Source organism: Physcomitrium patens, chromosome 1, assembly GCF_059467195.1.
Source record: "Physcomitrium patens ecotype Gransden chromosome 1, ASM5946719v1, whole genome shotgun sequence".
Taxonomy (NCBI): domain Eukaryota; kingdom Viridiplantae; phylum Streptophyta; class Bryopsida; order Funariales; family Funariaceae; genus Physcomitrium; species Physcomitrium patens.
In genome coordinates this window covers 17,241,504-17,257,375 of record NC_143410.1, presented here as the reverse complement: position 1 = coordinate 17,257,375, position 15,872 = coordinate 17,241,504, and the positions used below count along the sequence as shown (strand labels likewise).

The 15,872-nt window shown below is 37.2% G+C and overlaps 1 protein-coding gene across 13 annotated transcripts; it reads left to right on the top strand.

Moving 5' to 3' along the window:
* The first annotated feature begins 6,085 nt into the window (after positions 1-6,085).
* On the top strand, positions 6,086-13,647 carry LOC112287509 (uncharacterized). 13 transcript variants are annotated; one of them, XM_024530566.3, is made up of 13 exons: positions 6,086-6,580; positions 7,812-8,781; positions 9,204-9,378; positions 9,682-9,813; positions 10,087-10,244; positions 10,419-10,527; positions 10,662-10,994; positions 11,267-11,488; positions 11,700-11,766; positions 12,085-12,160; positions 12,274-12,464; positions 12,630-12,700; positions 13,275-13,647. In XM_024530566.3, exons 2-13 carry the CDS (start codon positions 8,027-8,029, stop codon positions 13,326-13,328), a joined length of 2,343 nt encoding a protein of 780 aa, XP_024386334.1. In that variant the 5' UTR covers positions 6,086-6,580; positions 7,812-8,026; the 3' UTR covers positions 13,329-13,647. The 13 variants fall into 13 exon arrangements, 7 of the variants coding, with proteins under 7 accessions (XP_024386334.1, XP_090107811.1, XP_073391419.1 ...); XR_016504058.1 differs by having other exon boundaries at positions 6,134-6,580; positions 11,264-11,488; positions 11,689-11,766; XM_090251685.1 differs by having other exon boundaries at positions 6,134-6,580; positions 11,264-11,488; positions 11,710-11,766; positions 12,390-12,464.
* Positions 13,648-15,872: the final 2,225 nt, after the last annotated feature.

The following is a 15,872-nucleotide window of genomic DNA, read 5'->3' as shown; positions in this document are numbered from 1 at the left end:
GAACAATATTTAAAATGAACTATCAATTACTATCAAAATAATTGGATAATTATTTTACCATTAATAGAATTTAATTAAAATATTATAATATATTATTCTATTTAATAAATACCTTTTATGCTAACTATGGCTATCATTTATAATTTGATTCCTTTAACTTTTCAAACATTGATAATCTTAAAACAAAAGATTTGAAAAATTATTTATTGAACTACTTGTGATAATAAAGGCACAAATAAATAAAGCCCAAGAATGACAAAAGATCAACGTATATATCTATTGCAAAGAACAATCTCAATTATACATTGGAGATAAGGTATGGTTATTTTGTCACAATATTATGACTAGTTGCATTTTTGTTAGATTGGATTACTATAGACTTTGATAAATTTTTTTTATTTGTGCACAAATCAATCTAATTGCTTATTGATTATATCTACTAGAGTTCCATCTTGTGTTTCATAAGTCTTTTTTTGAGCCGTACAAGACAATGGATATATTAAGAAGAAGATAAATGCTACTTCTTCTTATAGAAGTGAATAATAATCAAGAATTCAAGATAAAAAAAAAAAAAAAAAAAAAAAAAAAAAAAAAAAAAAAACTTAGACTCAAGGCAATAACAAAATATATTAGAATATTTAGTGCATTGGTAAAAATATGATATTAGTAATCACATATGAGAGCCGATTAAGAATCTTGCAAATACAACAAATAATATTGATGTTTTCTATCAACAATATCTATCAAAATCTTGATGAAGTACTATGCAATTTTTTGCTATAAAGGAAATGAGATTCAATGGCACATATAAGAAACTTATCTTGCAAATTAGACACATGTCTTGGAAGTTAGACATGAATTGAAGGTCTTACATAATGTCATCATGTGGATCCTAGTTAGATAATACATATAGAAGCAATAGTAATGCCTTCATCACTCTTATCAAGTTCTTTCTTGCTTCTAATCTAACTTTAAAAGTCTACAATCTTCTTTTATTTGGCAATAATCATTCCAATTCTTTCTTAATATATATATTTTTTAAGTCTCCTTCTATTATTTTTCTTTAAGATACATTTCACCTATTAATTTTATTTCTTCAAGTTCTTATCCTTAGCAATGCTTGTACCAAAATATAATTTATTGATATTTTGAAGAAAAATTATCTATATATATATATATATATATATATATATATATATATATATATATAATTCTCTCTAGATAGCTAAATAAATATCTATAAGATTCTTATATTTTCTTAATATTATTATTTATATTAAAAATTCATTTTTAAAAAACCATTAATGTAATTTTTATTATTATTTTAAAAAATTAAATTGTAATTCTTTTGTTGCAATAGCAAGATGTGAAAATGTAGTTACTTTAATATGAAATAAATCAATGTTTACAAAATCTTTTATCTTTTCTAAAACACACTATATACGTCATGTTTATAATTTATTTCATAAAATTTTATGTTTTATTCATCTTTTCAATATTTAGTCTTTTTCATTTTTTAAAAAAACATTTCATTTCATACTTTCTAAAATTCGAAGTACCTTTTTTATTCTTTTTTAATTATCCTTGTTTCTTTTTAAATAAATTTGTTTCAAAATAAAAACATGTTTAAAGAAGATATTACATAGAAATAAATAAATAATATAACACAAGATCCATCAATGCCAATATGGTTTAAACTATTTGTTTTCTCAGTATAGACTACATCAAATTTATGAAACAATATTAAAGATTATTCAAGTTGAAACAATTTAAGGAATACAATATATTAAAATTCATGTTTAAAAAAACCGACTTCTACACCAAGTTTGAAAAAGTCCTCAAGGGATAGAACTAGGCATGAGTACTTCATGCGTTGCCTTTCAAATAAGTTAAATGCTCAACTCTCCATCAAAATTGTCGAACTTGCGTGATAGCTTCATGAGGTTCTGTTGCCGTGTCAGAAGCATTGGTGGTGGAATGGTGGTCTGTGTTGTGATCCAGGTAGATTCTACAGAGAAATGCGTTCTACATTTGAGCGAATCACGTTGGGTGCGATTCAGAATCTGCATGGTGGCCACGTAGGACATAACCTCGTTTTGGACCACCATTGACCAGCCCCAAATAACAAGCCAGGGGATCCGTTCACACCGCCAAGGAGCTGGTAAATGAAACTGGGGGTTCTGACACGGTGGGCACGACTCCGAGAGAGCAGCGTCCGCCTTTCCTTCCACCAAATCGCGGGTCAGGACTGCAATAGAGCCCCGTTCCTAGACGCGGACCCGTCGACTATGTTTCTAAGTCCACACCGGCCTACCGTGGCTACGACCATATCTAAACTGATGGGCGCGGCAGAGGTATGGGATCCCACGTACCTATCTCACCCCACCCAACCCTACGGCATGGAAGATCCGAGCCTTATGCAGCAGCCGAAGATCGTATCGCATCGAGTGCTCGCCCGCAATTGGCCCAGCCCCGTGATTTATCCTTGGGCTTGTCCCACTTGCGTTCACACCGCTGGAAACGGTCCTCCTCTAAGGCCCCACCTCAAAGCCTGATTCAGAGCCCCAGTCCAAATTCAGCACCAGTTGGTCACATATTGTGAAGGGGGACATCGTGGCTGCTCCTCAGGGTGTCACGCTCCGCTGTCCATGCACTTCCGATTTGTGTCGGTCACGTTCTGCCCAATGGACTCTGGGAATTTCATACAGTTATTTTTGGTGGGTCAAAGCAATACAATGCTTTGGGAAGTGCCGAGGTTGAAAAGTTTTTTAGAAAGAAGTGTATATCAGATGACATTTTTAAAACACAGTAGTTTTAAGTAACATCATTATTTTATTTTATTTTATTTTCATTTTTTGGATAAGAATTGTGGTAACATTTGTAATGTGCACTGCTTAAAAAAGAAAAAAGAAAAATTGTAAATTTTAGATGTATTAGTATTTTTCAAATTAACCCAGAATAACTCATGGAATCTCAAATTGCATGAAAACTGTTACTCGGTTAACATTTTCAAAATTAGCACATTCAATAAAAAAAATAAAAAAATAAAAAAATAAAATGTTTGTAAGAGTGTTTCAAGTTCACTCTGTTGCTATTAATTTCAGATTTAATTCAAAATTATTTTCGTGGTTTAGTAGAAGCCTTTTTCTTTTGATAAGAATATATATATATATATATACAAGAGTTATGTATTATGTTCAAAATACAAAATGACTTGAGAAACAATATTTATTTCTGACTTTTGACACTGATGTGAAGAAAATGTATACTGAATGTGTCAACAAGGAGTAGTTGTTTTACTTTGAGCAATATACATATATATATATATATATATATACACACACACATATATTTCTTTTCTTTTCTATTCTTTTCTTATACATGTCTATGTATGTCTGTCTTACTGTATGTAAAAACTTATACCCACTTGCACATGTTTCAATTTTCGTTTTGAAATGATAAAGTTTGAAGATCATTTTAAAACGTACATATACAATTGAGGTAGCACTCTGCTTCCAGGCCATTTCAAGGCTTTGAATGCAAGTTGGTTAAATTCTTAACAAGTAGTACCTCAACCAATGACCAAAAATTCATGCTCTAAAGTTCACAGGATGCCATTGAGAATTGGATTGAATTGATTAGAAGGCAGAGCAGATAATGTATTAGTAAAAGATGGATGACAGGCTCTTTATGTTGCAAGATTAACAGTTTTGATGGAATAGAGGATACTGGGTATTAATATTTAAAGTACAGTATTAGGGCAAAGATCAATTCATACAGAAAATTGTTTGTTTAATTGTAAATAAAGAAAAGGAAGAATGTCCATGTTTATTTTTGTAGGTCATTCTGCATTATTTCCACTATGCTAGAAAGTGTTACCTACTTGCAAAAGAAAAAAGAAAAAAATGAAAAAAATTATGGCATGAATGGCAATGCTCTAATTTCCAACTGTTTATGTGACAATTGTAATGGTTTTACCTTGGAAATGTTCACCAAACTTGGTTTTTTAAAAACAAACCTTGCAAAAGTTGGATTTGATAAAACTGTAAAAGCAAAATCAATAAATTTTTATTAATAATATAACTTGTTTTAATATAAAAATTGGATCAACATTTTCAAAAATAATAATATATCAATGGAAACAGGTATTAAAAGTATGTAGTAAAGCCAACCACCTCTGGAAAACCTTTTACATAAATTGATACAACTATGAATGACTTCATCACAAGCTAATTCAGATTAGTCATTCTATTCATTTTAAAATTTCACTCTACATGTCATAATGTAAAGCCTCGTACTGACTATGATCACATAACTTGTTATGATTAATTATCTCTACACCTATTTCAATATTTTGCATTAATCAATTGTTAAAATCTGATAATACTGAATTAGAATTAACAAGTACAACACTCAACATGACCAGTCACGTACAGAAAAGAAAAGAAAAAGGAATATATATACATACATATCCTTTATTAACAAAAAGAAAAAAGTTTTGAAACAATCAATTGTGATGAATAGTAGTAACTTGCATTGGAATAAGTAAAAATTAGATCCAACCAAGTTGTACAACTTGCATGGTTCTCACATGTTATACTTTAAAAAACTTATATTCACTTTTAACCCTACAAATCAAATTCCAAAAAAAAAACCGTTCTTTTTTAAATGGTGTGCATATAATTTGGCTCTAAATGCATGCTTGTTGGTGGTTGTTCATTATAAATCAGTACCACCCAACCTTCAATTCAATGGTCAAATCACATAATTTATAAGCATATCATTTTTGGAGCTTAAAAAATTAATCACGTCTATTAGATTTATTCACACTTGCTGATACCACTTGTCGTGCTACACCAAAATTGCCATGCACAAAACCATATTTCATTTCATAATTTGAAAAAAAAATATCAAATCACAACTAATATTTCTTTATATGAAAGCATGTATTTATTCAACTCTCTATTTTCAGTTTCAAACAAGAAATTTACATATGTATATTGGCTTTTTGAATTGAGCAGTCCAAAATTATTTTTTTAAATAAGTAAAATTGCAATAGAAATTAATAGGAATTTTTTTGACGAGTTTTGGATTTGAATCCCAAATTGCATTATTACCCCAGTCATCAACAAGTGAAAATCAATAACAAACATTAATTTATTTCATTCCAACCAAGTTCCATAGTTTTCCTTGAGTACTTGAATTCTTCATTTTTCATTTCTTACGATATTTCTTATTCTAAGTTTTAATTCATATGAAGCAATCAAACCAGTAAGTAAATAAAAGAAATAAGTGAAGGAAAGAAAGAAAGTGGGGAAGGGCAAGGAATTAAAGAAAAGAAGCAGCAGCAGCAGCAGTGTGAACAAGCTTCAGATCATGAATCTGGGGGTGAGCAGAAGGCCACACCATCGGCGCCAAGTTTAGGCATTCACATGTTATAACAAATGGGGGTGGAATCACAAAAAAAACTCCATAGGAACCATCCAATTTTTCCTTTCTTCTTTCAACCTCAAAACCAAGCCCTACCCACCTCGGAAAACTCAGAGTTTTAATACAAAGTGAGGTTTCACCCACAAGCATGGTGTCCCTACTGAGGTCGGATTCACACAGGAGGGAGGGCAATGTTGACAGGGAAGGAACCTAAGTTATTTATTTAGTTAGTTATTTAATATTTGTCCCAGAAATGGGTCACTGAAACTATCCAACTTTCCTAGGAAAAGGCTTTGGATTCATCTGCCTGTTTGTACTGAAAATATCTGCAATTCTCCTTTAGGTGAACTTTACAGAGTTCGCCAATGGGAGCGGGCGTAGAGAGGGAGCGGGTCTGCGTCTATAAACGTGATATTTATTGGGATGGAGACGATGGCGCCCGGGCCCCTATAATTGAAATCTAGCTGGACGTCGTAACTGGGAGGGAGCCCGTGATAACCTGCGATGCCAGGGAGTCAGTCATTTCTCCCTGGGCGGACGGGGTTAGGGGGCGGTACCGCGGGGACCAGCCAGTCAGTTGACGCACGCACGGGGACCGATTCCCGCGATGTCATTGACTGCTGCCGAAAAATATCTGCCATTTGCATTGCCGGTCTGTCGTGGCGTCTTCTCCCCTGGCTTGCCTGCTTACTTGCTTTGCTTCTCTCTCTCTCTCTCTTTGCAATTCCCCTTAACAATTATTGCCTGCAGATTTTCGGCAAATCCTTGCGGTTGCTTACGATTTTCGTTTTCCATCTCTTACCCTGGTGTTTCGTAGCGCGCTCGGTTAGATGCTCTGCCGTAGTTTCGTACCGCACTGTAAGCTTAGACGGAGGTTCACCTTCGCCATTTGATCATCTATCTACCTATATATATTTATTCATGTGTCAGCTTCTTCTTCTTCTTCTTCTTCTTTTTCTCTTGTTTTTTCAATTCTTTTCTCGGGTTTGACGAATTTCGAGTGCCGGTAGAAAATCATCCGTGGAGGCGGTTTGCACCGCCGGAAGGATCGTGAGAGTGAGCATGCGTCGAGGATCTCGGACCAGTTGAGGCTGTCAATGTTGGGATTAGTGTTCGGCATGCAGTGGTGGCCGACAGGTTGAATTATAAGGTATGTGGAGGGTATTGTGGTAGCGAGTTCGGCGAGATTTGAACGACAGTGAGCAGGGGATGTGGTGATGGTGCCGCCTTAGGCTTAGTGTTTTTTCTTGAGTGCCAATGGGAGCATAAGTGTCAAGTTGTTTGTAAGCGGAATCACTTGTAGCGCTGAAATTTTTCTGCGAGATTTGGAGTTTTTGGGACAGGGCTTTGAAGTGGATGCGGCACGTCGTAGGCTTCACTTGTAGGTGATACTGCTGTATGGTAGGATAAAGTTGGGCACTTTGTGTGGTTTTGCAATTTACCCTCGGCCATGCGTCTTCATGGTTTGGACTTCTTCTTTTTTTTTTTTTTTTTTTTTTTTCTCTTTCTTTTCCCCCCTTCTCGTGGCATAGGTGGCACTCTTCGTGTTCCTGGTGCAGAAATGGCTGGTTTTGAAGTTTCCTGTGCGGTTAGTGTCTGACGCTCCAGTTTCGCTTTCGGGAGATTTTTGAGGGCAGAAAATGAAGGCCGTAGTCTTTGCTTTGATTAGTGTTCCTTCATGTGCGAGTGCAAGACATTGTAACTGATGGAAGCTCGGTATGGCTAGGGTCAGTTGAGTGTTTGGTCCTGTTCTGCACTCTTTTAGTTCATTACCCTCTCAAAATCTGATTGTCAAGTTTGCGAAGAAGGGCATAACAGATTGTGAGTGTTCGGCCCATTTTGAAAGTGTCTTGTACATCAAGAATGTGCTTAGTCGCATCAGCTCCTTTCTATCAGTCACCGTACCCTATTTTTTCTATGGTCGAATGTGGTATACATACTGTCTCATACCTCCAACTTTTATTTGACATTATCTAGAGCATTTTCTTTTTATTAATCTACATTTCTATTTAGGCGAACTGGCCGATTCTGACTATGAATGTCAAGTCGTGAGGGACTTTGTATACGGTGCTGTTTAGCGTCTTGATCTCGTGAAGCTGGCGTTTGCATCTTTCACTGAATCATCGAGTTCAATTCTTGTGACAATAGCACATTATGCTCCGTCTGTGTTCTGGCATATTGTGACACGTCCGAGTTTTTGATTGAAATTTCCTTTATTTTTATGTGCAACGAATGGGTAACCCTTTAATTTTTTTTAACTTAGATATTTCAAGGTGTTGTTGTATCTAGTTGTTGCATTAGGCTCCAAGTCGAGTTACCGAGAGCCCATGTGAAAACGAGATACTAATTGATTTCTTTCTGGACGTTGATGTTTCTTGCAGACTTAGGAACTTCATCACGCAAGATTGCACTGCCGACTTCGGCCCACGCCCATCCATATATGATAAATCGCAGTGTGACTGTTCCATCGCCTTGTTATTTGGACTGGCACAAGTTACGAATTGTGGTCTACAGTTAACTCATGATATGTGTATTCCAACATTGCTTCTGAGAGCGACAAGTTCTTGTCTGAAGTAATACAAGTGTAGGGGCAGATATGGTGAAAAGTAAGGAGCAGAGGAAGGCAAGGAGAGAGGAGAGAGCTTGGAATACTTGGTTGTGGGGGGCAAAAGGGAATGCAGTCTGGGATGAGAGTGGTCGCACGGCATTGCGAATTGATCTAGCCCTTCGTCAAAATGCAAGAGCAGCTGCGGCTGATGTCAGTCAGGTAGAAAGCGAACAGTTTGCGTGGCAGGCAGGACGGTGGGGTAACCAATCCTCTTCACCTCAAGGAGATGATGAGTTGTTAAAGGCTGCTCTTGCGTCTCTTGGAAGCTGCTCACTGAATGAAATACGTGAAACGGTGAAAAGCTCCACATCAGAGTCTGATTCCAAAAGCCAGAGTTCGGGAGATGAGGCAGATATTAGAGCTTCCTCAAAGACAGGGTGTGCGCCTGGAATATCTGGCAGTTGGTATGGAAATTTTGTATGCAGGAACACTGTCGAATGCAACAAATGTGGATGCAAAAGTAGTTCAACTGACGGCATTGCCCAAAACCATCAGCAAGTTTCCCACTGTCAATGTGGACCCACCGCGCAAACGCACCGACAAGAATATCAGGATGACATATTAGACCTTACGAGAGGGTTTACTGCACGAAGGAAATGGCCAACGTATTCATTTGGAGCAGAAAGGCCCATCCACTGCAGTTGTTTGTGGAATTTGGAGAAGTCTTGTGAATTTGTGGACGATGCTCGGAGGAAGCGGTTTGGGAATTTATCCCCTATTGATAGAGTTTCTGATGATGTCATGTAAGTGCTTTCTCCATACGTGTGATTTATTGAGAGTTCCATACATAGTCTATCACATAATAAAATTTGTAGTCTTAGGGTCTAAAAGTTTCAAATTAACTATTTGGAGCGCATTAATTTGTAACATATGATAATATCAGAGAGTGTGACATAATCATTTCAATAGAAGCCGTGGATGAGTTCTTGTCTACTTGTCCTTATTATGGTGTTGTTTTATTATAGTCTAGGTCTTCTCTTTTTGGATTTCATGAAATGCCTCTTGTAAGTTTTTTTATTTATTTTTAATTCTACTTTCATTTGCATAGAGAGCTGCAATGCTCGTGTACAACATTATTTCACTAGTGTATTGGTATTATAAAATATTGGATGGAATGGCATTTTGTTTTGGTTGTGAGTCTTCCGTATATTCTGTATGCTATCAGAATGCGCATATTTGCAAAGCTGTCAAGGCGGGAGGTTATTGGCATTTCAGCAGTTTGCCGAAGATGGAGGGATGTTGCCAGCTGTGAACCTCTATGGAAACATGTTGAGTTGGTATCAGTGGCGGAATCGCTTGGTGACAGAGAGCTTGGTCTTCTTGCAGAGAAGCGCCTCAAGGTTTGTGGAATATCGTTTGTTTGAGCATGATGTTGTTGTCAGTTTTGAGAAGGGGAAAGGTTTGTCTTCACTTAGCTACACGTATATCTGCAATATGAGCAACGTTTAGCGGTTGCAATGCTTGTGCTCAGCAGTTGCTCGACATTACATCTTTACCTTTAAAGGGAGAGTAATAAGTGACATGTGGAGTTTCATTTTATGTGCTATTTACGTGTGTGTATGTAGGATGTCTTGGGTTTACAAGTTGGATCTAATGGATGTCTCATTTCGACCATTGACGCTCGATTTTACTTCTCATGACAGCATACCGCTGTGTTGTCCATAGCTCTCTGCTGGCGTATATCCAGCAAGTGTCTAGGATCTCTCATGAAGTCTGACTGCGGAAAACAGCTCCTCTGTTTGGATCTCTCGTTCTGTAACCTGGACGACTCTGTGGTATGGATTCTCGAAGATTCAGTTGTGTAACATTGGTCTGGAGGTGTATGTCACCATCTGAATGACTCTGTTGAATTTTCAAGTACCTTTTGGAGAGAATATATTATTTAATGACTGTCTTTCATGGAAAATTAAATACGTATAGTTATGCATTTGTTCATTTGTAGTTCCCAGTGCATTTAATGATCCAAGGTATCATCATTTTTTTTTTTCTTTCTTTCCGTATTTAGCTATGATTATTTAAGGCCTGAAGTGTCACCTCTCCTTGTGTAGGTGAACAGGGTTGTTGAAAATTGTTCTTCACTTCAAAGACTTCGATTGTTTGGAGGCCTTCATACAGTCAGCGGGCAAGCTCTGGCAGGTCTTGCCAACTTGTCCCAGTTGCGAGAACTGGACCTTGGTCTTTGTGTCAATGTGTCCCAACACACCTTGTAAGTTCCTCTTCTTAAATATAGGTTTATATTATATAAAGATTCGAATTTTCGAACTGTATTATTTGTGTTCAAGAACTCGATTGTTCTCCTCTGATTAGTGGCTGATTTGTATCTTCACGTTCAAATTTTAGATTTTAATGTGTACCAGTTTTGTGCTCCTGATACTAACAGGAAGGAGATTGGGAGTAAGTTGAAGCTTCTAGTCATTTTGTCCCTCGCGGGCTGCCCAAGAGTTACTATGGCTAATCTTCTCTACTTATGTGGTTGTGTTTCCTTGGAGGTATGCTGTTGCATCGATCCAGTTATCTTTCATAATTTGCATGATTCTTTTTGCCTTCTACAGTTTGTCTCTCAAGACGAGGTTAGTTGTACATTCTATTTTAGTTCTCATCAGTTGGGTGCTCCTATTTGCAGGCTTTATGTCTGGTAGGTTGCAAGGCTGTTTACCCAAATCAAGCTAGTGTGATTGCCCAAGAGCTCATCACTGGAGGATGTTCACGGCTGGCTATGGTTGAAGCTGGAAATCAACTTCCAAATGCCGCCCCTTTTCCAGCACGCCCGCCACCTCCACCTCCTTTATTGTACCCTGCACATGGTGTTGCCTTCAAGGAATCTGGGTCTCCCACTGATTCGCCCACCACTTCTCATATGAGTCGCAAATTTGGGAAACAAGCGGATAAATGTGGTGATAGCAATGCCTCAGATGAATCTGACCAGCAGCTGACGGATAGAGTTCAAAACAAGGATGTAAGCTTTCCAACTTATTCCGGAAGTCTTATACGTGACCATCAAATGTTGAATATGGTTATCCTTCGATTTTCTTCGCTAATTGTGCTCCATTGGACCATTTGAACCATGGTTGGGTATCAGGATATCCAGCTCGAGCTTTTCCGTGTCCCCTACTTTTGCCTTCTTTTTTCGGATTCTTTGGTGGTGGTAGTTTGGAGGTTTTCTCATCGTCTGAAAATAAAATGTCTGCTTCAGATAAGGCTTGGATCTTATATTTGTCTTGTTAGCAGGTTAGGCTTGGTATGCGTACGGAGACAGAGATGGTTCCACCTGTCGGGAGGTTGGAAGGAGACACCCAGGCTGCATACGCTGCAGCAACTCATCAGTTCCAGCAAGGCCAAATGGAGCTTTCAGGTGGAAACATGGGTGCTGCTACACATGCATTTCGAGCCGCTTGCCACTTCAATCCAAGTGCAGCAGCGTACACGTTTATGGCATGGATGCAACGACTTGTGAGTGTACTGCTATCTGGGTGGTATTCGAGCTATTTTCTAGGGAGACAATTCAATATTAAAAGTAAAAGAATAAATCTAAAGAATAGTTGACTGAAGTCTGTCTAGTTATAGTTTAGAGTATTGAGTTTTTTGGAAGTTGTGATTGACCCTTGCTGTTGAAAGTTTGTTGAAAGTGAGGTGTATTTATTAGCACTCAGTGGGATCGTAGGCCGGTGCAGATCGAAGTGAGTGTGTTCGTGAATGTGCTCGCGCTATCTTTCTCGACAATGATTATGGTATTTGTCTTCATTAAACTCCATCATTCGAGTAATTCAGATCGTATTCACTTTTGGAATGATAATGGTTTTTGTATCTTTTGTTGGGTTCTGGTTAGCCAATGATTGTATATTTTGCTATTTTCTCACAATTGTATATTTTTATATTTTCTCAAATATAATTATATTTTGTTTTTTTATTTTTATATTCAACTGTGTTTTAGTCTTTTGGCAGCCCTTGTGATGGGAGTGGTTTGCATGTGCTTGAGATTATCAGAAGTCTACTCTGAAAGATATTGTAGGGGTTATGAATATGACTCTTGTTGGATAATTGATCAGGAAATCCTTGGAACGATGTGGCCTGCGAGTTGTGGGACGCTGGTGACATTAGTCTTGCTGCCCGCTTTTTTCAGAGGTATATTCGTAACCCTTTTTGTCACAAATTTATCTTTGAGAAAGCCATCTTATTTGGAAGTCCTTATTCATGCTGCACGCAATTTCTGACGTTACGGAAACATGAGATTTTAGGGCTAAGGCATGTTCCCGATATGAAGTTGGAGCTGGTCACTTACCTTACCTGAATCTGGCAAAACTGCGCTTGAGTGAAAGCCCAAATGCGTTGGATGGTGATGGTTTGGATTCAGATAAAACCGTGCATGACACACCTTCGAAAGAAGCTTTACTTGAACTTTGCGCAGCTCTTATACGAGCTCCTGGAGGTAAATTTTTTGTGGGGCTTTGCTACCATACTATCTTCCAGAATTATTAATGTAACAGTAATTCGTGTTCTGCAGTAAATACCAGGTATGATTTGTGCCCGTTGAATAGCGATCATGGGGTGCCTTTTAATGTTGAAGTCTCACATGCTGTTGTGTTTTTCGCAGATGAAGTGGTTCAGCAAATGGTGTTTCACATGCTCGATAGTCTGAAGGAGTGTGATAAATCGTTCACAACAGTAAGATAACAGCTTCACTGATGAGTTTTTATTCAGATAGGTGTCACTGAGGTCCTAGTGCACAATTATCTTGTCAAAAAACCTGGCAGTCATTCAATGAATGTCACGATGTACACATAGAATGGAACAGTAGATTGGGCAAACCTCATGTTAAGCACAATCATCTTGATGCTGTCTTTCAAGTAACATTAACTTGGCCATAGCGTACATTCTTTTTCCTATTTTACTTCGCCTCACAAGTAAAGTTTGGAAACATTGCTTATACGATGGGTAACAGAAATCTTACTGTATACTCTTATATCTGAAGATCGATGTTGGATTTGGGGAATTAGTGGCTGTTCCTTTGCCCAATTTCTTCTCAGAAGATGAAAATTTACACAAACTATTTTGTGTTACTTACCATCATATAACCCGGTTTTACGAATCCGCAGTTAAATCTTTACAGTAGTTGGAAATAAATTGATCGAAGTGTAGATGATTAATGTAGTCCCTCTGTATGCAAGAAAGTCTAACGGCTTTACTTTTTGTTTGCGTGCTTGTGAATACGCGTTGGATACCATTCTGTGAACTGCAGCTGAATATTCCTGGGGTTATCTCAAGTTGTAATGGATTGTATTTGGTGAAGTAGAGTGATCTTGCACCAAATTAGTATGTGAGTACTTTTAGTAGGTGGTACCGCTGAATAGGCATTATCGATTTTCTATTTTTCATTGTAGAACTTACATTAAAATGCTCATAGGAAACAATTAGTTATATGGGCTTTTTTCTCGTGTTTGAAGTAGCATAATGATGTTCTAGATGACTTTTTCTCGAACCTTGCTTTGTTATTTGCCGTGGCTTCATTTCGGGTATACAATAATGCCCGATGGATTGGAACGCTTGTTTGTGATTGACTTCTCGAAAATTGAATATTGATGAAAGAGGAACAAATCAATGACGATTGCAAATACGAACGACTGATGAGCAAGCACGGCGGAATGTATAGACTTTCATTTTCAGATGTTTAACTCAATAAGCATTTAGAAATTCTTCACTTTTCATTAATGTACTTGGATTAGTCTGATGAAACGAATACAATGAGTAAATATCTGGAATCGTAGTCCCATGAAGGAAAATGAAATGGAAAGCAAGCATTGATAAACAGTGTATGCTCACAACTTGTACACCCAAACTACCAAATTCAATCTCGTGAATTGTACAAAAATTCAAGGAACAGACAAAACGAACAAATTAGAATTTTCATGCTATAAAACGAATAACTAAATTGTTTCCCCGCATCTTGCAGAAAATAGAGTTAACATAAACCATTGTCAGTTATTGAAAGGATATTTCAGGAATGGGGCTGGATTTTAGTGAGGTCTAAAATATTGTCGGAAATCACGCTGCATTAAAACCTCGAAATGCGCAAACTTATAGCAGGCTCAGTGGTTGCCCTTCTGTTCAATTTATATCTCCGACTTTGTTAGAGCCCTGTCCTCTTTCCATTGCTCCAACTCTGGTTTCCTTAGCTCCACGCTCAAGCTTCATCCCCCCAATATCCTAGCACTTCTATGGTCTCGGGATTTTCTGTCCTCTGCTCGGTACGGTACACCAGCGACTTCCAAGTGATCAGAGTGAAGGTTCTGGGGAGACACTCACTGCAACATGAAACACAGGTGGACAGTAGTTCCATTCTACACTCAATGCTGGGGGATGGTTTCTGTTGAGAATGTTTAGAAAGACACAAGAGTAATAGTAAGTCATACACACACACAAGAGTAGTAGTAAGTCATACACACAAGAGGGTTTCTAAGGAGAGAGAGCTTCACACATAAAAATCTGTTGATTTGGTTGTGTCTAGTATACAAGAAGAGAAAAAGAGGAGAGGATAAACAATACTTCTTCACTAGATTCTAAATACTGTAGCTACAATATTTATTGTATTCTATAGTAAATATTGTGGAGAAAGCCGGCTATATTTAATGATCTCAATACTCCTCCTCCCTCATCATAATATTTACATAATATAAAATTTGTATAGAATTTTGATCTGTACTTTTCTGTGATCTTGCAAGATCAACAATTAATGCCTCATTAAAATCTTATGTAGGAAAATCTTATTTTATTTAAGGACAAAACCATAGATGAAGGAAAAAGAGTACATCATTTTCTTTAATTATTTAAAGAGCTCATTAATTTTCTTATTCAAGAAGAGCAAGTCACCGCATATCAATGCCATAAATAAGTTGACAATGGTTGCTTAATGGAAGAGCTTTGGTGAAGAGATCAGCAAGGTTATTTGTAGATTCAATTTTTTTAATTATAAGTGCTTCATCAATAATCAAGTCATGGGTATAATTAAAATACTTTGGATCAATATGCTTTGTTCTGTCGCCTTTAATGAAACTAACTTGCATCTGTGCAATACAAGTACTATTATCTTTATGCAAGATAGTTGGAGAATCATCATATGAAAATCCTTAGGTTGTTTGAATGAATTTGTCAATTGATCGCAACCAAATACATTCTCGAGATGCTTCATGTAAGGCAATAATTTCTGCATAGTTGGATGAAGTTGCAGTTATTATTTGTTTCATTGATTTCCATAATATTGTAGCTTCATGTCTTAAGAATACATATCTTGTTTGAGATTTAATTGTTGCAGTATCAGATTTATATCTTGTATCACAATATCCAACCAATTTTGGATCTGCGGATTGTGTGTAGTAAAATCCCAAGTCTTTAGTACCTTTTATATAACGTTGTCGTCTTGTAACACGAGTATATTGTGAAAATATAAAGAAAGGGGACTTTTATTAATGTTCAGTTACCTTGAATATTGGGAGCAACGACCTATTCCAGTGCAAATACTGAGAGGCTAGGTTCAGTCACCCCGTTACAGTCAGCCGGGGCATACTGAAATGCTCCATTCGATTCCAATAATGGGAGTCAGCAGAAAGGGAAAGGACCAATTCAACGACGGGTGAACCTGGTTCGAAGAGCCAATTGGATCCAATTTCAAGACATCCAATCTAGGTCCTATTACGGGCCTCTTACCCAATATGAGACCTGACTTGGTCGGGCAACCCAATGCGGTCCAATTACAGGAACATCTAGGTCTTACTACGAGCCTTAGCCAATCTGACGCAAAAGACTAATTTAACCTAGTTACGGGAACATCCAGGTCTTACTA